The 24,248-nt window shown below is 46.0% G+C and overlaps 2 protein-coding genes across 2 annotated transcripts in view; both read right to left on the bottom strand.

The window, feature by feature from the left end:
* The window catches only part of KIF3C (kinesin family member 3C), a 42,100-nt gene extending 21,629 nt beyond the window's left edge, over positions 1-20,471 (bottom strand). The window contains exon 1 of the mRNA XM_081264102.1: positions 18,926-20,471. Coding sequence (XP_081120228.1) covers positions 18,926-20,470 — 1,545 coding nt within the window. The 5' untranslated portion in view covers position 20,471. The remainder of the gene's footprint in view (positions 1-18,925) is intronic.
* Positions 20,472-20,643: 172 nt separating this feature from the next.
* On the bottom strand, positions 20,644-21,331 carry LOC308632222 (uncharacterized protein; the record flags this gene model as incomplete). The annotated part of the gene is made up of 2 exons (XM_081264105.1): positions 20,644-20,762; positions 20,949-21,331. 2 exons carry the CDS (start codon positions 21,329-21,331, stop codon positions 20,693-20,695), a joined length of 453 nt encoding a protein of 150 aa, XP_081120231.1. The 3' UTR covers positions 20,644-20,692.
* Between the last annotated feature and the right edge of the window lie 2,917 nt (positions 21,332-24,248).

Below are 24,248 nucleotides of genomic sequence, written 5' to 3'. Positions count from 1 at the left end.
CCCAGGGAGAGATTCTGCAGCAACAGGCAGCAAAATGGGGCCCCAGAGGCAGGGAGTGCTTTGGAGACAGCTTGAAAGACTTGGGCTCTACCCACGAGGCTGGAAGCCACGGGCGAGTTACTCTACTGAGTTCCTGTCTATAGTGTTGGAACCACGCCACGTTCATTCCAGAATGGCTCCGATGTAAGGAAAGCACTATGTAGGTGCTCAACTAAGCCCTTAACAGCCGTGATCTCCATCATCTTCTAAGGGGACTGACTATTCCTCTACTTATTTAACAAGTGAAGATGTTGAGAACAACCAGCCTGAGGTAATGCAGGTGAGATTTGAACCCACATCCCAGTCTCACTGAGAGCAAAATGTCCCAACGAGTGCTTGGCACAGGCCTACAGGAGGTATTTCTGGAACTGGAAGCTGAATTAATAATGGATTTGTATAAATCATGACTCCATAAAATGCACTGTCACTACTGCCAATAAGAGGGTGCTGTCCCAGGGCAGCCAGCTGTCCTCTGATTTCATCGCAGACTTCCCGGAAGGTTGAAATCACCTTGAGCCACCAGAAGAAATTGGCTGTCTACCCACTGGAATTTTTCCCAGTGGAACCAGCTGACCTCCTGAGGGCTCTCAAAGCAGAGGTTGCTGTCAGACTGAGGAAGTAGGCAGCCACCTGTGAGAGCCCCATCCCTGAGGACAGAGCAGAAGATGGGTTAAGGGATGCTTTGGGAAGGTCAGACGCTTGAACTGGGCCAGTCAGAGAAGCACGAGGACATCAGCCTGCATATTCTCTGAGGCCAAGGAGAAAGGAAGGGGCTCTCGAATGCCAGCTGTCCTTACTGCCACACCACAGCCACCTGTGCCCCTGGTTAATGGTCTCACCATCTACCCATCACCACATCACTGACATAACTCATCTTGATGCCTTATTTATTTATTTATTATTAGTATTTATTTATTTATTAGTTATAGGTGGACACAATGTCTTCATTTTACTTTATGTGGTGCTGAGGATTGAACCCAGGGCTTCACGCATGCTAGGCAAGTGCTCTACCTCTAAGCCACAACCCTAGCTCTTGATGCCTTCTTTTTGTTTGTTTGTAGTACTAGGAACTTGAACCCAGGAATGCTGTACTACTGAGCTATATTCCCAGTCCTCTTTTTTAATAATTTTTTTTTATTTTAGTTATAGATGGACATAATACCTTTATTTATTTATTTTTATGCAGTGTTGAGGATCAAATCAAATGTGTCACACATGCTAGGCAAGCACTCTACCACTGAGCTACAACCCCAGCCTCCCAGTCCTTTTTTATTTTATTATTTTTTTGAGACAGGGTCTAAGTTGTTGAGGCTGGCCTGAAACTTGGCAATCCTCCTGGCTCAGCCTCCTAAGTCACTAGGATTATAGTCATGCACCACCAATGCCTGGTTCCTTGACTCCTTCTTGTTCAGGGTTGCATTTACACGACCCTGAGAGTGACTCCTGAAATTCAGCACCTTTGGCAGTTTACCTCCCTCACCTAGTCCCCACTGTGCATCTCACCCCCATCATCTGGCCAGTCGTTAAACACCATCAGATCTGTTTCTTGGTGTAGCCTATGCGACTCCTTCCCTTTGTCCTCATAACACCTGCTGACTTCCTTGCAACCCCTCTGACTCACCTGGACCACTGCTATGGGCTCCCCACTGCCTCAGTTTCCCTTTCCGTCCAGCCTCACATGATACTCTATGGAATCCTCCGAAAACACAAGTCTGAACGGATGCTCTTCTGCTTCAAACGACTCCGTGGGTCTTCATTCCCTAGAGGAGGGCATCAAGGTCTGTAGCTGTTACAGGCCCCAGGTGTTGGCTCAGCTTCCTACTCTCCGCTGACCACAGAGGCTCTTCGCTCCAGTTTGCTGAAGAATTCTAGCTCCTGCGATATGCTGTGGCTTCCCACAAATTTCACAAGGTTCTTTCTCCCACTCTATATCCACCTGGAAAACTGCCACTTGTCCTGCAAGACTCAGTTTGAGCATCCTGGGAAACTTTCCTTGATCCCCTTAAAGCTGTTCCTTTAGGCCTCCTCAATAACCGGGACATGTTCCTACTATTTTCCCACAAGAGAACCATTATTTGTCTACATCCTGCCTCTGCTGTGATTCCTTCAAGACAGGAATCATGTATCACTCATTCCTCAAGGTCCCTGGGTCTTATCACAGATTGGCATATGGCAAGTACTCAATAGGCATTTGATGAACTGAATGGAATCCTCAATGGGGACTCAGATGATGGGTTCCTTTTTTTTCTCTTTCTTCTTTTGACTTATTGACAACAGATAGAGCCTATATCCCAGCTGCTCCTTTGATTGATCAACCTATATTCTCTATCACAGGCTCTGAGCATCCGGGAAACCTGGCAGGAGGGGTGGGGTTGTGTAGGGGTGAGATAAAGGAGAGGAACTACACAGAGTAAGTCCCCTACCACTGAGGACCATGGGTAACTGCTCTAACTACAGGGAGATGGATTCCTTAGGGGCCTGGTTTGTGGTCTGGTCTCCAAATCGGGGACACGTGTCCAGTTTAGCCTGGGTTCTTGCACTTTCCTCAGCATTTTATGTGACTCTATCATTCTTTACTCTTTGCTACCTAATAAAAAGACCTTAGCCAGTGGCTTGGGAGGCTGAGATAGGAGGATTGCAAGTTCAAAGCCAGCCTCAGCAATGGGGAGATGCTAAGCAACTCAATAAGACCCTGTCTCTGTATAAAACTACAAAATAGGGATGGGGATGTGACTCATTGATTGACTGCCCCTAGTTCAATTCCTGGTACCAAAAAAAAAAAGACATTAGTTTTCAAATTTTGCTGCCTAGCGAAATCACCTGGGAAGCTTTTAAACCATCCAGACCTAGAGAATCAGAACATGCCTTATACCTAGATCACCAGGTGACTGTTAGTACATTAATGTTTGGCAAGGTCTACTTTAAGGGGCATACTATTTTGTGGGAGGAGGATACTGGAGGTTGAACCCAGAGATGGTCTACCACTGAGCTACATCCCCAGTTCTTCTTATTTTATTTTGAGATTGTCCCACAAAGTTGCCCAGACTGATCTTAAACTTGCAGTCCTCTTGCCTCAGACTCCCAGTTGCTGGGATTACAGGCAGGAATGCCCCACAGCGCCCAGCAAGAGGCATACTATTACATTATTGTTTTTCCAATGAAAGCTCAAAGAAGTTAAGTAGCCCATCCAAGGTCACATCATGCCATTAACCTTGAACAGAGAATCCAGTCACAGGCCCACCTGACTCCAAAGCCCAAGTCCTTCCTATGACAGTCATTTGTTGAGTGCCTGAAGAAGCAGGACCAGCTGAAGGAAAATCAACATGCTTCTAGCAAAGAGAAAAATCACATCTGACTAATGATCTCGGAAAACTGTTCTTTCAAACTGGGACAAAATAGGTTATTACAGCACATAGAAAGCCAGTGACCAGAACTCTGGATGTTAAAATGCTCCTGGCAAGGTTGTACTCAGAGGCTAAGTTACATAGGGAGTGAGGAGACTGATAAAGGAAAGTGCTTCTTCATATAGGGACCGTGGATCAGAGAAAATAAACAGAAATAAACAAGCATTTCTCTAGACGGAAAAATGCTCAAGTGTTAGTGGATAGGATAGATCTGTCAGAAATTGTGCAAGAGAGTGCACCCAACACCACAGATGATTTGGTAAACTGCCAGAGAATTTCCAGACCACGTGAGCTGACCTAAATAAATATAAATAAAAAGGACAGGTGAGCTTCAGTTACAGTTTTACATTTTTTGGGGAAAATGATCCTAACTGTACTCATTAAATGATAACTGTGCACAATGAGACAGAAAAAAGGGGGGCAGGGTGAGAAGGAGGGAGTGACTCTCTGCTGTTCCCAGACCCTGGCTTAATATGCTGCCACAGTGAAGACCCAGTAGCACCAGGCCAGGTGTCATCATGAAGGCTTTTCTGTGACAAGACAAAAAACATTATTCCCTTGTAGAGAACAATGATACAGCTGAATCTGGAGCACTGTGTATAGTCCCTTACTGCCTCTCTAGAGAGAAGATCCAGAGAAGGGCAGCGAAGGTTCTCCCAGGGCTATTATAAGAGACTAAAAAACAGGACTCTGCAGCCCACAAAGACAAAGAAAGGTTAAGAGGACAGGCCTGGAAACTCACATGTCAAAATGGGTGTGAGAAGGAAAGTTCCAGAGTTTTCCAATCAATTTTAGTGCACAGAATAAAAACTTATACTTTGAGTTTTGAAAGCAGCAGTTATTAGAAGAAATAAAAGGAAGTTTTACTGTTTGTTGAAGGCAACGAATGTACAAAATTTGTTATCTCAGGAGTTGGTACTGGAATAAATACTCAACAGTTTATTCAGAGGTTCTAGGGACATATTTTTAATCACTTATTGTTTTGCTCTCCTTTCAGAAAAAAAAATTACACAAACATCAAAATAACCCCAGAAATAAAACAAAATGAAAAACTGTTTTTTTTTCCTACCATGGCTAATCAGTTACTTTCATTTTTCTTGTTTTTGTTCCCCCCAGATTTTTCCTTATCCACAGATCATTTTTTTCACTCCTGTAGACATGCTAAAAATACAAGCTAGGAATATGCCAAGCATTTTCTTACTTCTATAACATTTCTGATTATAATTTTATTATTACATAATAATATATAAATTAGAATATGTTTAATTGTAAACACCTTTTTACATATAATTCTTTTTTTTCTTTTTTGTACCGAGGGATTGAACTCAGGGGTACTTTACCACTGAGCTATATCCCCAATCCTTTTTTTTTTTTTGGTACCAGGAATTGAACTCGGGGCACTTGACCACTAAGCCACATCCCCAGCCCTATTTTGTATTTTATTTAGAGACAGGATCTCACTGAGTTGCTTAGCACCTCGCTTTTTGCTGAGGCTGGCTTTCAACTTACCATCCTCCTGCCTCCGCCTCCTGAGCTGCTGGGATTACAGGCGTGCGCCACCGCATCTGGCCATCCCCAGTCCTTTATATTTTTTATTTTGAGACAGTCTTGCTATGTTGCTGCCTTGAACTTGTGATTCCCCTGCCTCAGCCTCCCAAATCACTGGGGCTACAAGCAAGTACCCTGGAGCCAGCTTTACCCAGTTCTCTAATCCATCTGGGCATCACTGGGCAGAATTTGAGGGGCCCATGGGCCTGCCATCTTATGCATCAGCCAAGACTGCAGGGACCCAATATCCCAACCGTCCTTCAACCTTCATTCCCATGACATGATTCTCAGTGCTGGTTCCTGATGACCTGCTTCTGCTTCCTATTAAATGTCCTTGGATCTAGAACTCTGCTTCGAGACCTTTCCTGCTGTCTGGGCCCAGAGCTCCATGAAGAAAACTCCTGGATGATGACTAACTGCCCATTATCCCCTATTCCATTTGTGCAGTGCCCCTCTCTGCCAATCTCGCCAGGCCCAGCACAGACGTGAACTGAATGAAAACTGATTTTGCCTTATTGCTTCCTCGCCAAGTCTGGCCCACTTACCCAAGCCCACGCTATCATCAAGCCAGGAGGACAGGACCAGTCTTATGCTGTGAGAGGGGGCTGGCTCTGGCATGAAATCTGTGGCGAGGACCTCAGTCCAGGTGCAAGGTCTCAGTCCCCTCCTTCTCCCCAGTCTCAACCCATGCTTTTTCACCCCACACTTTGCAATATATCACATACCAGCTTCCTTTATTTGCTTGGAAACAGGTTTGGGTTGTTTTGCTTTTTATTTCTCCCATCTTTCTGAGGATAGTAGGGGTCATCTCTTCCTTTGCCTCAGAGGTTTATATCCTTAACCATCACTTACAGGGGGCTGTGAAAGACAGGGATACCTACACTCTCAGCCCAATTCAGGTTGGGGTACATAAAGCCGAGGGCCTAGGAATGTGGAGTTCTGCCCCCGAGGAAAAGTTCCCTGGAGCTCTCAGCCTCTCCATTCAATGCTTCCTTTGTGATCTTTCAGGGCAAAAGAGTATAGGTGGGTGGTGCCTGTGGACAGGACTGCATTTGGTCCTACTGGTTCTAAATAAGTGCAGTGTGACTAAAAGGCCAGCAGAGGCTGTGGGAGGTGGAGGAGTCCAGACTGGGTGCTCCAGGACACCAGCACTGACTCTCAGAGTAGCCAATGGGACCTTGGGAATTATCAACCCCAAACCTTAAGCTTTATAGATGAGGAACCAGGCCCCGAAATGGAGCCCTCTAAGCCTAGAGTCTCCCATGAAGGATTTATTTGTGTGTATCTTCTTTTATTGACTCTATATTTTCCAAATAATTTACCAGTTTGATCAGGGCCCTGGTTGCAGGTATCAGGCAGGTCAGCTGCTGTCACAATTAATAGCCAGGACCAACACAGTGACTGTGTCAGCTTGTGCCCACAGCTGAAAGCCTCAGAGGCTCATCTTTCCCTATCCCAGGAGTAGATAGAACACAAAACCAGAGGGAGGAGAAAGGAGGCCCCAGAAGTCGTTAAGTGCTGACCTGGAAAGCCAGGATGGAGACAGCAGGCGGTGCCAGTCACTCTTTGGGGAAAATACCCGCCATCAAGTGTGATTTTCCAATGACAGGGAAGCTGAACAGGCTCTGCCGTGCCTCTGCTAGCCTATCTGTGACATTCTGCAGGCAACAGGAATCTCAGGTATAAACTGCCATATACCTGTGACTGGGCAAGTTTCTTCGTACCTTAACCAGCTTATTTAATGAGCACAAGAGCCTTATGTAATAAGGATTTTAATTTACATTGGACATAAAACTAAGGCAAGAAAAAAAAATTTAAAGAAAACTAAAGGTCAGACAGGTAAAGTGACTTGCTCAAGGTTGTGGAGCCAGTAAGAGCCAGGGTAATGTGTGTGTGTGTTGGGGGGAGTGCAGAACAGGGGCTGAATCCAGTGGTGCTCTACCACAAAGCTACCTCCCCAGTCCTCTTTATTTTATTTTTGAGACAGAAGCTCTTTAAGTTGTCAAGGTTGGCCTCGAACTTGCAGTCCTCCTGCTTTATTCTCCCTGAGTGGCTGGGATTCCAGTTGTGCACCACCAGGCCCATTGACCAGGATAATATTTGAACACCAGCCCCCTAACCGTAGGTCCAGTGTTCTTTGGCTGTTCCACAGCTTTCTACAGGTAGAAATGTGCCTTAGAGAGAAGCAGCGTTTGGTATTTGTACCTTTCCCAAGTTGGGAAAGCTCAGAGCACCATGCTTTCTCTTCCATATGGAACAGGCAGGGCTCTGCTGAAGATGCCTCTGCCCATGTGTGGCTCTCATGGGGGCCTCTGTAATAAGTCAGTTAGAGCTCTTAACCATGTGCTGGAGGAAGGTTGTCAGTATCACTAGAGTCCCAGAGAGGCCAAAACCTGCAATGCTCATGGGAAGGGCCACCAAGAATGCTGGGTACGTGAATCAGAGCACCCCAGTCCTCCTATGTTCTGCCACCCTCTTATAATATCTAAGGTATTGGCTCTCTGGACTTCAGTATTCTCATCTATAAAATGGGGAGAATTCTGATTCCTTGCAGGCTTTGGGTAAAAAGGGCAAGTTAAATGATGGAGGCAAAGGTGCTTGGTAAATGGGCAGGTACAACCAAAAGTCAGTGGTTACCCACAAATTCAGTGCCTCATTGGTAGGTGTCCCCCACTCACCATAAAGAGCAAAATACGACAGCTAGCTCAACAGATCCTGCTTTTACCTCTTAGAAAATACAGCCAAACAGTCTACTGTCAGTCTCAGGCCTTTTTCTCCTTTTCTGGTTCCCTGACTGCAGGTCTTCAGGAATCAGCAGTAAAGGAAGAAGAAATGAGAGACCAAGAGGAAGGGACGAATAGGGCTATTTTCAGATGAATAGTGCTATTTTCAGTGATTCTCTACCCTGGGGATGTAAATCAGGACATTGCTCTGAGTTTCCTCCTTGGATGGATCAAAACATAATAAAAATATCTGATGTTTCAAGTGCTAGGAATTCTCTCATCAGAAAAAAGAACAATTAAGAGATCAGAAGAAATATTGGCCAGAAAGTGAGGTAAGCTAGTCCCAGCTTCACGGGGGACAAGGTCAGAGTGCACAGACCACCTTGGAGGAATGCAGAAGGAAAAATAAGCCCTTTACTGCATAAGTAACTGTGAACACCTGGCTCACCTCACTGTGTGTTTCTCCACTCTTCCTCATGTATTTGTGTTTTCTAGAAGGTTTCTCTTCAGCATCCAGGATACAATCCCAGATAGCAACATGCTACAGTGTCAGAACCAGATGAGACCTTCAGTGTATGACACATGAGGTTCAGGGCCCAGAGAGGTTAGGTGGTTCACCCTGGGTCATGTAGCCTCCAGGATCTCAGTCAAATCTCAGTCACTCCTCTCCATCCCTTGCTGCCACTCATTCACACTGTCTCTGTTCCTGGGCTCCTCATCTTCTGCTTCCAAGGGGAATCTGCAAATGGCGCATGAAGCAAGCATTTCTTAAAACCCCTGGAAGCAGAAGTGACTTGTCTTTAAGTTGCAGGATTATCAATAACTGGGTACAACTTAATACTGTTATCAACCCGAGATCTCTCTCAATTATTGACTCACGTTAAGCCAGTCTTCCAAATGGATATTAATACGTCTTCTATTTTTTCCCTTTTCATTTTTTCCACATTTTTAAATTGGTATAGTACAGTTGTAATGATGGGATTTGTTGTTACATATCCCATACATGCATACAATATAACAAAATAAGTTGGCCAATATCACTCTTGAACATTTTTCTTTTTTTGGCGGCGGGGGGGGGGGGGGGGGGGGCGGGGTGGTGGTGGTGGTGGTGGAGTACTGTGAATTAAATCCAGAGGCACTTTACTAATGAGCGACATTCCCGTCCTTTGTATTTTTTGAAATAAGATCTTGCTAAATTGCTGAGGCTGGCCTTGAATTTGTGATCCTCCTGCCTCAGCCTCTTGATTATACCTCAGCTGGGATTATAGGCGTGCACCACAGTTGGCTTGCTCCTGCTTTTTTTTTAAAAAAAATATTTTTGTAGTTATAGATGGACAATATGCCTTTATTTTTATTATTTTTTTTAATGTGGTGCCTGACACATATGAGGCAAGCACTCCTCCACTGAGCTATATTGCCCCAGTCCTGGGGATTGATCTTTTATTTGTTTATTTTTTAAATCACAGAACCCCAACAAAGTTTTTTTCCTTTAAAAATTTTACATTAGGGCTGGGCATGTGGCTCAAGCGGTAGCGCGCTCGCCTGGCATGCGTGCGGCCCGGGTTCGATCCTCAGCACCACATACCAACAAAGATGTTGTGTCCGCCGAGAACTAAAAAATAAATATTAAAAATTCTCTCTCTCTCTCTCTCTCCTCTCTCTCACTCTCTCTTAAAAAAAAATTTACATTAGGACTGGGGATATAGTTCAGTTAGTACAGTGCTTGCCTTGCATGCATAAAGCCCTGGGTTCAATCCCCAGAACCACACACACACACACACACACACACACAAATTACATTAGTTTTTGTTTAAATAAAAAAATGCTTATTGTAAAAATAAAATTTAAAAAAGGTATGAACTAAAAAATAAAAGTCCTCTTCCATATTATAATCCCTAAGTATGATCCCAATACCAGTGACTTCTTTTGTGATTCCTTCCGGAAATTTAAAGAATTTAAAGATGAAGTTAACTATATCCACTGACCTATGTTCTTGGCCATGGTACATAAAAGATTTGTTGATTATATGAATGAGTGGTGCTGGGTTGAGGTCAGAGGCTGAATATTTGCATCATACGGAAGGACAGAGATGAGTTAAGTATCCCAGGAGATAAGAGTTCCCACTGGGGCCTATTAGCCAGGGATCTGGCACAAATCCTTCCTTTCTGATCTGGTGTTGCAATGTGGAAGATCAGGAGCTTTGGAGTCAGGCAGACGAGGTTCATAATTTTGGCCCTACCACGTTTTAGGGGTATGACCTTGGGTTGTTTATTCCTTAATGTGCCTTAATATCATTATTTGTCACAGGGATTTTTTTTTTTTCTTATAGTACTGGCAATTGAACCCAGGGGCACTCTACCACTGAGCTATATCCCCAGCCCTTTTTATTTTGAGTCAGCATATCGCTAAATTACCCAGGCAGGCCTCAAATTTGTGATCTGCCTGCTTCAGATCCTGCCTGCCTCCCAGTTGCTGGGATTACAGGCATGCACCACTACATTCAGCTGGTAGCCATTACCTGGGAGGAAAGAGAGACAGAAAGTAACTCTGAGGGGCTGTGATTGTGGCTCAGTGGTAGAGCATTTGCCTAGCATGTGTGAGGCACTGGTTCCAGACTCAGTACCACATAAAAATAAATAAATAAAATAAAGGTATTATGTCCATCTATATAAAAAAAAAGAAAGAAAGAAAGAAGAAAGAAAGAAAGAAGAAAGAAAGAAGAAAGAAAGAAAGAAAAAAGAAAGAAAGAAAGAAAGAAAGAGAAAGAAAGAAAGAAAGAGAAAGAAAGAAAGAAAGAAAGAAAGAAAGAAAGAAAGAAAGAAAGAAAGAAAGAAAGAAAGAAAGAAGAAAACAAAGTAACTCTGAGTCTAATCAGGAGGTAATGCCTAGGAGTTTTCAAGATGTTAAAAATTCTAGGGGCCAGGAGTACAGCTGTGTGGTAGAGCATGTGCTTAGCATGTGCAAGTCCCCTGGCTGAGCTCCAGCATCAAAAGATGAACAAAAGGGCTGGGGATATGGCTCAAGCGGTAGCGTGCTCGCCTGGCATGCGTGCGGCCCGGGTTTGATCCTCAGCACCACATACCAACAAAGATGTTGTGTCCGCCGAAAACTAAAAAATAAATAGTAAAAAATTAAAAAAAAAAAAAAGATGAACAAAAAATGAATAAAAATTCAAGATATACCAAACAATAAGTGCAGGTAACCTAGAAACTAGGCACAGAGGTCTGCCTTGTACAGTTTCCACAGCCACAGAGCTGGATCTGTGGGAAGAGGGACCATTTTCTTCTCCACTTAGACATGCCATCTGGTTCAGCAGCCTCTGGAAAGATGTCTTGCTCAGACTGGCTAGGTACAGGGCTAGCAAGCCCATAGGAAAAAGGTGTCCTTCTTGATCTGAAGTCCTGGCCTTTCTTCCTGGTCCTCAGGGCACAATGAGAACATTATGTCAGCCAGCCACTTCATCCAATCCTCTCCCAACCAGGGGCTGGGAATGACTAAGGGCAATATGATAACACAATCCTCTAGCTGATAAACAGCATGAGAAACCCAACACCGACAAAAAGGCCTGCTGAGCCTCACCAAAATCTGAAGCCCAGGACTCAGAAATGCATTAACCTTATATGCTTCCCACTGATCAAGTCTTTATGTTACAAATGCCCCTGGCACAGGACCATTCTGTTAACTGACCACAGCTATCAGGGATGGAAAGGAATATAGGAACATGGGTACTGCTCCCTCTGATACCAAGAGGCCATGGGCTTTGACCTAGATGCCAGACCCAGCCTGAAATGTGTGTCACATGTCATCTCCAGTCTTCTCTCAAGGGTTTGATAGTGGAGGACTCATCTGTGATGGAGGTGGGGGTGCCCAAAGTCCCTTGGTCACCCAGCCCCAAAATCTCCAAGTATATGCATGGGGCTGGTGCCCTTGGGGACATGCAGATGAAACAAGATCAGCTTTGGGAAAGAAGATGCTCCCTAGGTTATTGGGCAGTCCTTAAAGAAGGTGACCACCCCTATTTGTCCAAGGTCAGGACAGTGGAATGATACCGAGGATTCAACTGTCTACAGAACTTCATCTCCCAGTTGAAGTTGCTTTTCCCCAAAAAACCTGTTGTCCACTCCACCACCCACTTTCTTCTTTCTCCTTGCCTCTGTGACCCTATTTCTCTCCCCCCTCTTCATTGTCCCCCTCTAGTTCTCTCTTGCCTCCCCCATTTTCTTTCTTCCTCTCTTCTTCTCATTGTTCTTGATTCTTTAACTCATCGTGATAGAGAACTGAAAATGATCTTTTATTATTAGTTGAATCCATGCAATTTAAACTTTAAGCCCTCTTTTAATTTTCAAAAAAAAATGAAAAAAAATGAACTGAACCTTTTGTATTTTGCTATAAAAGATGCTATTTGAGGACAGATGTAAGCAGGTCGTGTGACCCCACCTCCTCACTATCACACCTTGTGTAACCCCTCCCCTTGTTCCTGAGCAAGACCTGTGACTTACTTCTGACCAAGAGAGGATTGCATGTACAGGATCAAATGGAGTATGACACCTCTCTTGCCAGAGCCTCTGCCTCTGTCACAGCCTTTGAAGAAGCAGGCTGCCATGAGTTATATACTGCAAGGGCATGAGTGCTGTCAACAACCAAAGAGTTTGGAAGTAGAGTCTTCCCCACTCAAGTCTCCAGATGAGAACCCAGCACTGGCCAGCATCTTGATTATCAACTTAGAAAGGTCCTCAAGAACCATGAGTGGACTCCTGATCCATGACAACTGAATAATAATAAATATGTGTTGTTTAAAAAAAAAAAAGATGCTATTTCAAACAATTAAGAACTCTTAAGAGACGGGGATTTATTTATTTACTTATTTGGTATCAGGGGCACTTAACTACTGAGCCACATCCCCAGCCTCATCACCTTCTTTTTTTAAATTTTGAGACAGGGTCTGGCTAAATTGCTGAGGGTCTCTCTAAGTGGCTGAGGATGGCTTTGAACTTGTGATCCTCCTGCCTCAGCCTCCCGAGCCACTGGGATTATACACAAGAAGGACATTTTAAAGATCATGTAGTTCTATGGCTTTTCTGATCCATCAGTTCCTTAGAGCACTACATCTAATCCCTTAGACTGACATTCAGTCTCTCCATGAACATTCACAGGAATGGAGACCCATAGTTGATTGAAATATGATTGACATGTAAAAAGTTGTACATGTTGTACATATTTAATGGATTCAGCTCCAGGAGTTTGGGGATAATTATACACCCATGAAATCTTCACCACTACCAAGGCTACTCATTACTTCTTAAAGCAACCCAATGGACACAATACCTTTACTTTATTTATTTATTTTTATGTAATGCTAAGGATTGAACCCTGTGCATTACACATACCAGGCAAGCACTCTACCTCTGAGCCTCAACCCCAGCCCATTGAAGCAACCCAATTTTAACTATTAAAAAATTCTTCATATTGAGCTTAATGTGATTCCATAATTCCCTCTCCCTGGTTTCCAGGGACAATCCAGATTACAAAAACAGTGTAACCAGCAGAACAGGGAGGACATGTTGGGGTGAAAGGATGGGGTAGACCAGCCAGTTGTGAAGTCTCCTATTGGATAACTTGCATAGGCAGCAAGATCGAAGAGAAACATTACAGTTAGACTGTTCGGCTTTGCCATTGCTAAAACATGATATGCTTGATATGTCAGGAAGTTGGCCAAGTGAAAACCTCCATTCAGCTGTTGGAGATAATTACTTACATTTATGTGCCAGGAATTGTTCAAAGAGCTTTACATGGATTATCTCATTTAATTCTATTAGTAGCACTATAACATAGCTATTATTATTATTACCCCGTTTTAAAGATGAGGAAACTGGACCTCAGAAGTCTCAGAACTAGTAAGTCACTAAACCCAGAATTGTCTGATTCTGATGCCCAGATCCTGAACCCAGCAATCTGTAGCATCAGAACAGCAGAGAGGCCAAATCAGGAGACCTCAGTCTGGGAGGGTCAAGAACAGAGAGTTGGGGGTCTCACCTGAGTCTTCTTCTAAAGATGAGCCCCCCCAATCTCCATTCCTAGACTTGTGCTAGCTTCTAACCATCCCCAGCAGCCCACCTGTTTCTGCCACCTCAAATCTGAAACATCTACAATATCTACTATCATTTTTAACACCTTCCCTGCAACCAATATAAATACTAATACCTGATAAATACTAATTCTTTAAACAGAAAAGGGCATCAAATTTTATGTCAAGCTGGGTGCAGTGGCTATAATCCAGTGTCTGTAATCCCAGTGGCTCAGGAGGCTGAGGCAGGAGGCTTCTGAGTTCAAAGCCAGCCTCAGTAATAGCAAGGCACTAAGTAACTCAGTGAGACCCTGTCTCTAAATAAAATTTAAAAAAAAAAAAAAAAAAAAAAGGCTGCAAATGTGGTTCAGTGGTGAGTGCCCCTGAGTTCAATCCCTGGTACCAAAAAAAAAAAAAAAAAAAAAAAAAAAAAATTATGTCAAACAAACTTGAGTTTGAATAATACTGCCCCATACAACATTTTTCTTGGAGGGTGCTTGCATAGATTAAGTAAGATGATTTGTATATGATACAGCAATTGGCAGAAGTGAAGTGTTTAGTAAACTTCATTATCATTGTCATTACTCTTATTTCTCAGGCCTAAAACTCCCTCTCTTATACCCCCACCTATGGTTACCCCCATGCATAAAGGTAGGAGGAAGAAAAACAATCCACAAAGGGATAGTAAAATTTCAGTGTAATTTGTGCTCCCTGTGGTGATAGCATCCCTCTGGCTTTGGGGTCTCCTTCTGCAGGGTTTCTTCTTTACATTCGCCATGACAGAGCTGGGTTCTGGCCAAGACCCCAGCTTTCTCCCTGCAGACCTTCTTACTGTGATCACATCCTAATGCTGTTGTTTCAACCTCTCTTCAATTTGAGCCCGTGTTTGGTATCCTCTGCAGCCTATGTCTCCCCCAAAACACTCTTCTTTTCCTCTGAGTAGCTAGAATCAAAGTTTTAGAAATCACCTCGTCCAGCCCCTCAAAAATTTTAATTTAAAAATTAAAGCAGTCATTTAAAAAAAAAAATCTTGGGCTGGGGATGTAGCTCAGTGGTACAGCACTTGCCTAGCATGTGAGAGGCCCTGGGCTTGATCTCAAGCACTATAAATACATACATAAATAAATAAATATGCATAACTAAATTGAGTAAAGTGGGACTTTTCCCAACCAATCTACACAAATTCATCAGTCATCATGTCAGTATGTGCATTGTGCAAAAACATTTGAGTTTTCTCTGCATTGTGGGTCTGTGATGTTACTTATTTCTATTTCATAAGCCTCGACTGCTATCAAGTCTCCCAACTCTGGAGATCCACAATCTAAGTATGGATCACTATTGATTAATGGGAAACAGAACACTGATAGCAATCACAAACTCTCACACCTCTGTCCACACTAACATCCCCCTGAGGCCCACAGGATAAACATAGTAAATATGGTAAATGCAAAAAGAGCTTACAGTAATATAGCAAATTAGAGAGATGAAAGGAGATTCCAAGGAGACAGCCCTGGTGTTTGTACACAGCAAGGGGAGAACAAAGAGAACTGGGAGCCTTGGAGGTGGCAGGCAGGGAAGCAGGCGAGACAGACTATGAAATGAGTCAGAGAGTGAATGAGGGCACTGGGTCGCCTCAACTGTGGCTTAGCTGCCCCCAGAGAGTGGTATGAACTGGAGGAAGGGACTGGGGGTGATGAGAACTGGAAATAATGCCATAACTCAGAACGTGGGGCCAGGAGTGAGTTGAAGATGGGAAGCAAAAGCTTGGCTAATTTCTAGGTGGGACCCTTGCTCCTGATTTTGGAGGTCTCTGAGATCTCTTTGCTTGGCTCTGCTCCCTGCCTTGGCAGGGTTATGGCAAGGCAGCTGGGATGGCAGGGTAAGGAAGGAGTTAAGCAGACAACAAAGATGTCAGTGCTTGAGATCACTGGACCCCTGCTTGGCAGCCAGAAGCCACCCTGTGGCAGCTAATGCCCTCCATTTATTTGGTGCTTGATCTCATTTAATCTTCAGCACAACCATCTCCACTGCGCTCCCTTAGGAACCCTCAAACTGTTTCTACCATCCCAGAAACATACCATGCTGGACCAGCTGGTGCCTTAGGGGCTGCCACCAGGGAGGCTGGGCCCATTCTGGGCTTGCTCCCTACTGATTTTCCTGGACTGGATGTGACAAGAAGTCACAGGATGTGGAATCATTCTCCTCCTGGAATTTCCCCTTGCTTAGATCTGAAAGCCAGCACATAATGACCATTTCACCCACTCCCCAGGGAGCTATGTCAGCCTTCTCCTCCTCATTAGGCAAATGAAAATCCAAGGCCTATAGAGGCAGAGTCCTTTGCCCTGAGTCACACCATGAACAAACAAGGAGGAATCTGACTGGAGCAAGTGCAGATTTGGGGGCATCAGAAAACCTGGGTTCCACTACTGGCTTTGGCACTAACAGCCAAGGTCACTGACCAGGCTCCACTTCCACAGCCTTGCTTTTCATAACTGTCAAGTGGAAACAGCAACACCCATATCTTGTGCTTGTTAGGAAGATTAAATGAGATTAAGATGGCAAAGTGTTATGTAAAAACAAATTACTGATTATCAAGGAACACAGGTAACCTGATGACCTTGGAACAATAGAAAGTTCTGGACCAAGTATGAAAATTCTGGGCTCTGCTCAGTTCACCTGTGTGGCCCTGGGCAAGTTCCAGGCCTCAAGTTTCTCAAGGCCCCCGCCAACTATAAAACTATGGTGTTACATGAGCTATATCTCTAGTGAAAGAATTCCAGCTCTGGCCACCCTGATAGCATGCTCTCTCTCTCTTTCTGTTTCTTTCTTTTTTTTCCTCTTTCTCTCTGTCTCTCTCTTTCTCCCACTCCCCCTTCCCCTCCATCCCCTCTGTTTACTAAGACAAGGCTGACCGTTAATTACCAGGCTCAAGCCATCCTCCTGCCTCAGCCTTTCAAATAGCTGGGACTACAGGTATATGCCATCCTGCCCAGCTACACCCTGATCTCTTAACCGTTCTTTTATTTGTAGCTCACAAATGTTCTTTTATTTGTTGCCTTAGATCCAAGAATTTTATTGAGGGAAGGGAGTCAGTTCTCTGTAATAAGAACCTTTGCTCTATCCCTTCTACCTACTTCCTCAGGCAACTTGAGTGTCTGCACTCTCCTCCCTTCTTAGACTTTGTTCCTCCCATTGCCTCCCAATTTTGATGGGGTGGGAGATTTCTTGGTAGTATAACAGATAACAAACGGACCAGGGGCTGAGGTTATGGCTCAGCGCTAGAGCACTTGCCTGGCATGTGTGAGGCACTGGGTTCGATTCTCAGCACCACATATAAATACATAAAATAAGGGCTGGGTATATAGCTCAGTTGGTAGAGTGCTTGCCTTGTATGCACAAGACCCTGGGTTCTATCCCCAATACCTAAAATAAAAATAAATAAATGAAATAAAAGGTCTTTCAACAACTAAAAAAAAAATGAACCAGGTAAGATTTCCCAGTTGAAAACGCCAACCTGCCTAGATTCCCTCCCTGTTATGGAGGACTTGGCTAACTGCCCCAACTTAATATTCTGCTTTTCCCAGGATAGCCCAAAGGGTGCAAAGGCTCTGATCCTTCTTCTGAGGAAGCAGCTCAGCATGATCCTGGTTGAGCTCTCAGAGGTGAATTAAATATTAAACACATAAGGCCAGAGCCCCTCGAGCAGCAGCACATTTCCAGCACACAGACAATGCCTATAGCTTGGCTATCATTCTTCCAGTGGCTGTGGGCTGGCCTTTCCTGCTCCCAGCCCACACTCCTAAGAAGGAAGAAGAAATGGCAATGTTTTGCTCTTCTCAGCAAGCTCAATGTTCCCTGTGTCCTTCCTCCAACCCCCAGTACTGAAGGCTTCAAGGAGCTAGAGATGCCTGGAACACTGAGTTGCGGCATCTGCAGCATTGAAATTTAACAGGTTTGTGACTGGCTAGGCAGGGGCCTCATAGCTCAGCCTCACTTAGGAGCTGGAGGCTCCCATGGGAAGGGAACAGCTCAGGAAGGACACTGAGGTCCTGATATCTCTCAGGGCAATGGGAAATTGGAGGCTACTAAGATGAAGCCTGGGTGTGCAGGCCATTTGGTTTTTTTCCTTAGATTAATACAGGAAATTAATTGTCAGATTGGTAGAACCTCAGAGATCATCAGGCTAATGTTATATTTTACAAAAAAAGAGAAACTGAGGCATAAAGAAAGGGGAAAACAATGTACACAAGGTTATTCAGTGGTCTGGAGAAGAGCTAGGCCTAGACTCTAGGGCTCTGGTATACAGCCCACCACACATCCTGCTTGATTCCCTGAATCTTCTTCTTAATGACACCAAACAAGGGGCCTGGCACTAAATGGATCTAGCACTGCATGGCCTAATGGACAATTTTCATAGGGAACAGAATTCACTCAGGTTCCTGCCTTGACATTGAAGAAATAAAAAGCATAAGGTCCATGGGTTCCAGCTCAGTTTTGCCACTTTGTTGGATAAACCTTGGTCCTTTCACTTCTCTGAGCCTGAGTTCCTCATCTAGAAAATGGGGATTTAAAGGTTAGGGGTGTAGCTCAATAGTAGTGCATTTGTCTAGCATGTGCAAGGCCCTAGGTTTGGTCCTCAGCACCATTTAAAAAAAAGGGAGGAGGGCTGGCTAGTAGTGTTAAGGATCAAGTAAGATCATGTGTGAGGCATTTTGTAAATTGTGAATTACTATCTGAATGGTAGAGATAATATTTTGTGAGAGGTCTGAAGATGCTGCAGAGGGAAGAAGCATGGTATGGGAGAGGCTGTGCAGGAGCAAAAAACCACACTCCCATGGGGTGGGGCCCTGTCTGGCCATCCACAGACCTGACTGATCCTGGAGCCACCAGAAGAGGCTGACACTCGCAGGTCAAACTGCCCCAAGTTCACTGTCTTGACAACCCCAGCCACTTTGCTTCATGTGCATGCATGTGCCCAACTGTCAATTGCAGCAATTTGCCTGGCTGCTCCAGGGGCAGTGGGTGGGGCATGGTGCTGAGGAAGGATACCCCACTTTGGGCCATCTCACAGACCCTCAGAGAAGAGCTGGGCAGCGAAGACCCTTGCAGGGACTTTTCTCATGCTGGGGCTCCTCTGGGGCCCTTACCTTGTACTTGGCTGCAAGCAGCTCTGTGGCCTGCTGCTCCCGCCGCAGGTCCTCCAGCATCTTCTCCTTCTCCTCCAGCAGCTTCTGCTTCTCCTCACTCACCAGGCTGCGGTCATCCTGAATGGCTGCCTTCTCTTCCTCCAGCCGTTCCTTCTGTTCCTGAAGGTAATTCTCCATGTTCTTCTCCAAGGCTGACTCCAGGATGGGCTGGGGCGGGCGGTGGTTGTTGTTGTTGTCATCCTCCTCTTCAGCCACCCAGGCCTCAATCACTGGCCCTTCAGGGTACCCAGCTGGGGCCGACACAGCCTTCTTCCTGCGGCTACTCTTCCTCCGGGGCCTCTTCCCCAGCATCCCCCTCTTCTCCAGCTGGGCCTTCAGGCGGGCAATTTCCTCCTGGAATTCCCGCAGCAGCGTGTCCTTGGGATCTTCATTCACCCGTGGCTTGTTCTTGATGTTCTTGGCTCGATTGGCAAAGCGTAGGGTGGAGAGGCTCTCATCATAGCTGTGAGAAGCTGGCCCCAGTGTGGCCACCATGATGGTCTTGGCATTCCCGCCCAGAGAGTCCTGGAGCAGCCGGGTCAGCTTAGAGTCCCGGTAGGGGATATGGGTGCTCCTGTTACCCGCCAGAGCAGCAATCACGTTACCCAGGGCAGACAGAGAGAGGTTGATTTTGGAGGCTTCCTTAGGTCTCTCTCCACCGCTGCCACCACCACCTCCATTGCCACCGCCACCACCACCCGTGGACTGTGTGGCTGTCCCTCCAGCTGTGTTAGGGCCTGCCTTGTTCTGCCTCTCACTGCCAGCCAGGTCCACCAGGTTGAGCTTCCCCACACGGATGTGGTCCTGGCCATCAGAGCCACGCTCACTGCACTCCACAGTGATCACGAAGATTGCGTGGGAGCGGGAGCTAACCTCATTCATGTGGGTGCTGCCCACCGCACGAGTCTGGTTCCCCAGGTTCATCACATGTTCGATCTCTTTGACATTCTTGGTGACAAAGGAAGAAAGGTCCTTGATGTAGACCCCTGTCTCAGGATTTTCCTTCAGCTCTAGCCTCTTGCCTGGCTCCTTGGAGAGAAGGTCTCGAATCTCCTCCTGGTAGATCTCCAAGTAAGAGGCTCGGACTAGGTACTGCTGGTTCTGGGAGCGGGAGATGTGGGTGAAGATGTGTTCAAAGGCGTTGGGGATGACCCCGCGCAGCTCAGGCTCCACCCAGGTTCCCTGCATCGTGTAGGTCTTGCCAGTGCCCGTCTGGCCATAGGCAAACACTGTGCCATTGAAACCCTGAAGCACTGAGTCTATCAGGGGCCTCACGGTTTCATCATACAGGTCTGCCTGCTTGGAGCTGGCATCGTACACGGCGTCAAAAGTGAAGGTCTTGGGCAGCTCTCCAGGGGCTGCACGGGGGTTCCGCAGGGTCACCTGGCCCAGTTTCACGTCCATGGTCAGGATCTGCTCATGACCAGCTGCCTCCTCCTTCCTGCTGAGGGGGCGGCACCGGGCCACCACCTTCAGGGCCTCACTGGTCTTGGTCTTACTGGCCATCTTGCTGCTCTGTCCTTTCCTCTGCTCTCCTCGGCAGCCTGGGCGGTCCTGCAGTCCTGTTCCTTAGGTGGGGATCGGCGGGGCCGGCCCAGCCCCCAGGCGCCGCTCTTCAATCCGCATGCAGCCTCCTAGGGTGGGGATGCTGGGAAGTGGCCCCGCCGCTGCTGCAGTCCGGGCCTCCACTGCTTTCAGATCCTCGGTGCACCGGCCGGGGAGGTAGAATTAGGCAGAATCTCCGGGCAGCCGCGGGAGCAGCGCCTGCCGAAGGGCAGTGCCGGGAGCCCGCCCCATGCTGGGGCAGAGGGAGCGCTGCTGTAAACAGCTCCGGCAACAATGAGATAAAGGAAGAGGAAAATGGGATGGGGGTGGGCGGCAGGGCTGTCTTCGCCTCCTCCTCCTCCTCCCTCTAGGGATCCATGGCGGGGGCTGCCGTGCGGGGCGGCCGGGGGTCCCGGCCCTCCCGAGGGCAGAGGCTCACCTGGAGTCCTGCCCCCCAGCTGGGGGATCATTCATTGCAGCCAGCGCGGCTGCTGCTGCCTCTGCCTCCGCCTTCCCCACCGCCGCCACCGGAGAATGAGAAAAACAGAAGGGGATGGGGCGGAGCAGCGGCGGCGAGAGTGATGTTGCCGCCGCCGCGCTGCGGCCCCAGCTGTCTCCCGGCTGGGGTGGGGCAAGGGGCGGGGCCGCGGGGCGGGGGCCGCAAGCTGGGCGCGGCCCGTAGGCGGGGGACCCGGGTGCATTGCCGCCTGCACCCCGCCGACCCCTCCCGGATGACAGGCTCGGGTGCCGAGCCAGGTCCTGAGCCCACCAGTCGGATGCAGCGCAGCCACCGCCCGCCGTCACCCCACCGAGCTGGAGCATGCTGGGAGATGTAGTCCTGCCTTTGTTAACCGGGTTCTGGCAGGTTGCTAATGTCTTCTCCAGTCCTCCAGTCTCGGAGCCCCTCCCTTTCCCGCGTGAAACCCTCGAGTGACTGCTGAGGTTGCACCATCCACGCTTGTTCCCTCCACAGGCACCTTCCTGCGTCTCCCGCTGCTCCTGACTTTCTGTCCGCAGCTGGGTACATGTCACCAGTTTCCCTTCAGGGCGTCGCCAGGCCTCGAGGAGCCTAACTCCTAAATGTTTCTGGAAGTTATCCTTTCCGCTCCCTAACCTGGTTTACTTCTGGCCTTCCTTTTATCTCTGCTGGATCCAATGATTCCTCACCTCTGGTCCACGAAGGCACCCTAGCTCCTTCTGCAACTCCTCCAACGCTTTCCACATGCTACAAGAGCCTATCCCTCTTCTGACCTCCCAGCCTCACCTCCACTACTCTCCTATGGAGTATCTGCCTCCAAACATTTTATCTAGCACTTGCTGAGCACCGGGCCCATTGGAGGAGCTGCGTTATTCTCATCCTCAAGGAGCACAGATTCTAGGAACCATGTTTTGTTTCCTTAACTGGCTCTTTGTTGCACCCTTGTACCTTTGCCCAGAGATCCAATCACTCTTCTGCACGTGGTTCCGTGCCACTTGGGCAGAAGGAGTACTTCCTCCTTTGTGAAGCCTTCCCTAACGAGTTCCCCCCCTCCCCTGAAAGAGAGAATTTGCATAAAGCAAAACTTGATTCCAGTTCCAATCTGATCTCCACCCAACAGTGTGCCTTTGAGCAATTACTTACTTTGCTCAAAGTTTCCTGAGTTTCCTCATCTGCTCAAAAGAATTGGAGATGGATGGAGAGAAATAATCTGTATCACAGAGTGGTTGGAATACTCAAATGAAACAATGGATCATGAGGTATCTTACCAATGAGAAACCCTTAATATGGGTACATGGCCTGGCTTCAATTGTCTGACAGTATCTTCTTCCTTGAGTCTCCTAGATAGACCAAGTGGGTGCTTGGTGTTCCTCTTTGAGGTCTTCATATTTTATGCCTCTAGAATACAAAGGAAGTGTAATTAGTGTAGTTTCACAAGTCCACGGATCAATGTTCCACTCTGCAAGGGGAGGTGAATCATGGACTGAGCTGTCCTTATTTTTCTCCATATGAAATTCAGATGAAGGATAGGCTATTACCTGAAACTTCAAAGTCCTTCTTCCATTTGCAATAATGCTATTTTGTAGATGCCAAATTGTTGAGTTCTTCAAATCTGAAGAACTTATCTCCTCACTTCTTCCCCATTTCAAAGTCTCTAGGACTTGAATGTCAACTAGGAGAGAGGCTTGGTTTGCACACTTCTGAAGTTTCTGGGCCTTCCTCTCCCTTCTCATGATTAAGCTCCACTGCTTGTGATGATCTTGGCTTTGGGGCCAATTACTGGGTGAGATTTTGACCTTATAGACTAACATCTCTTGGCTCAAGCAACAGACTTTTGGATGCACCATTTGTTTCTTAAGCTATATTCTTGTTTAACTTGGCTTTGGTTTTTGAACACCCTTTCTCTATTTTGGCTAACACATCTGCCACTACAGTGCTGGATAAGTGGATCTTTACCCTGTTAACCTGATGTTACCACCTGCCAACCCAGATCCTTCTGTATGGAAGATTGAAATGCCTTTGCTTACAAGATGTGTGACCCCCCAGGAAATTATTTAACTTCTCTGAACAATTATTTTCTCAGTGGGATGATAAGAATGCTAATAAATAAAATAAATTTTAAAACCAAAAAAAAAAAAAGAATGCTTACCTTACTCACAGGGCTTACATAAAATTAAGTCAGATAACATGTAAAAACTCAAAGGCTATAAAAAAAACTCAAGAAATCATAGTTTTCTTTCCTTTTGTCCTTTGCATTCAAAGCTGTTCATGTTATGTGTTTCCCTTTTAGTATTGGTTTCAACCATTCTTCCTCCCTTTTATATTCTTGAGTAACTAGCCACTCTGACTTGCGTGAGTTCCCCTAAACATGCCATGGTTTGGGTTTTTTGTTTGTTTGTGGTTTTTTTTGGGGGGGGTTGGATAAAATGGATCCTCACCCTGTTCTCACCACCTGATGTTACCACCTGGCAAGGCACCAGCCCATATCCTTCTGTATGGAAGATTGAAACCAGTCCAGACTTCCTTTCTGAGTTCCAGACCTATATACCCAATTCTCTAATGGATATAGCCACTTGGATGGTTCTCCAAGAGCCTGAAATTCTTTTTTTTTTTTTTTTTAATATTTTTTTTTTAAAGAGAGAGTGAGAGAGGAGAGAGAGAGAGAAGAGAATTTTTAATATTTTTATTTTTAGTTCTCGGCAGACACAACATCTTTGTATGTGGTGCTGAGGATCGAACCCGGGCCGCACGCATGCCAGGCGAGCGCGCTACCGCTTGAGCCACATCCCCAGCCCCAAGAGCCTGAAATTCTATTGTTCACATTGAACTCATCATTTTTCCCTCTAAACTAGCTCCTCTAAATATGGTTGTTAGCCCTATAAACAGCACTTCCCTCACCCCTAATATATCCATTCAAACCCCAAATACTGTCAACTCAACTTCCTAAGTATTTCTCAAATCCATCGACTTCTTCAAATTCCATAGCCATTCCCATCATTTTCTCTGGTCTGGTCTCCCACAATATCTTCCAATCTGATCTCCCTTGATCCCCACTCATCTATTCTCTACAAATTAATCTTTTACAGACATATGTCTGATCATGTCACTCTAGGTGGAAAACCTTCCAAAGCTTTTCATTGCTTTTTTTTTTTTTTTTTTTTTGGTATTGGGAATTGAACTCAGGGGTGCCACATCCCTAGCACTTTATTTATTTATTTATTTATATTTTTTTATTTGTAGACGGACACAATATCTTTATTT

This window comes from Spermophilus citellus (genome assembly GCF_964194105.1).
Source record: "Spermophilus citellus genome assembly, chromosome: 13".
In the NCBI taxonomy this organism is placed as follows: domain Eukaryota; kingdom Metazoa; phylum Chordata; class Mammalia; order Rodentia; family Sciuridae; genus Spermophilus; species Spermophilus citellus.
This window is presented reverse-complemented; position numbering and strand designations above follow the sequence as displayed.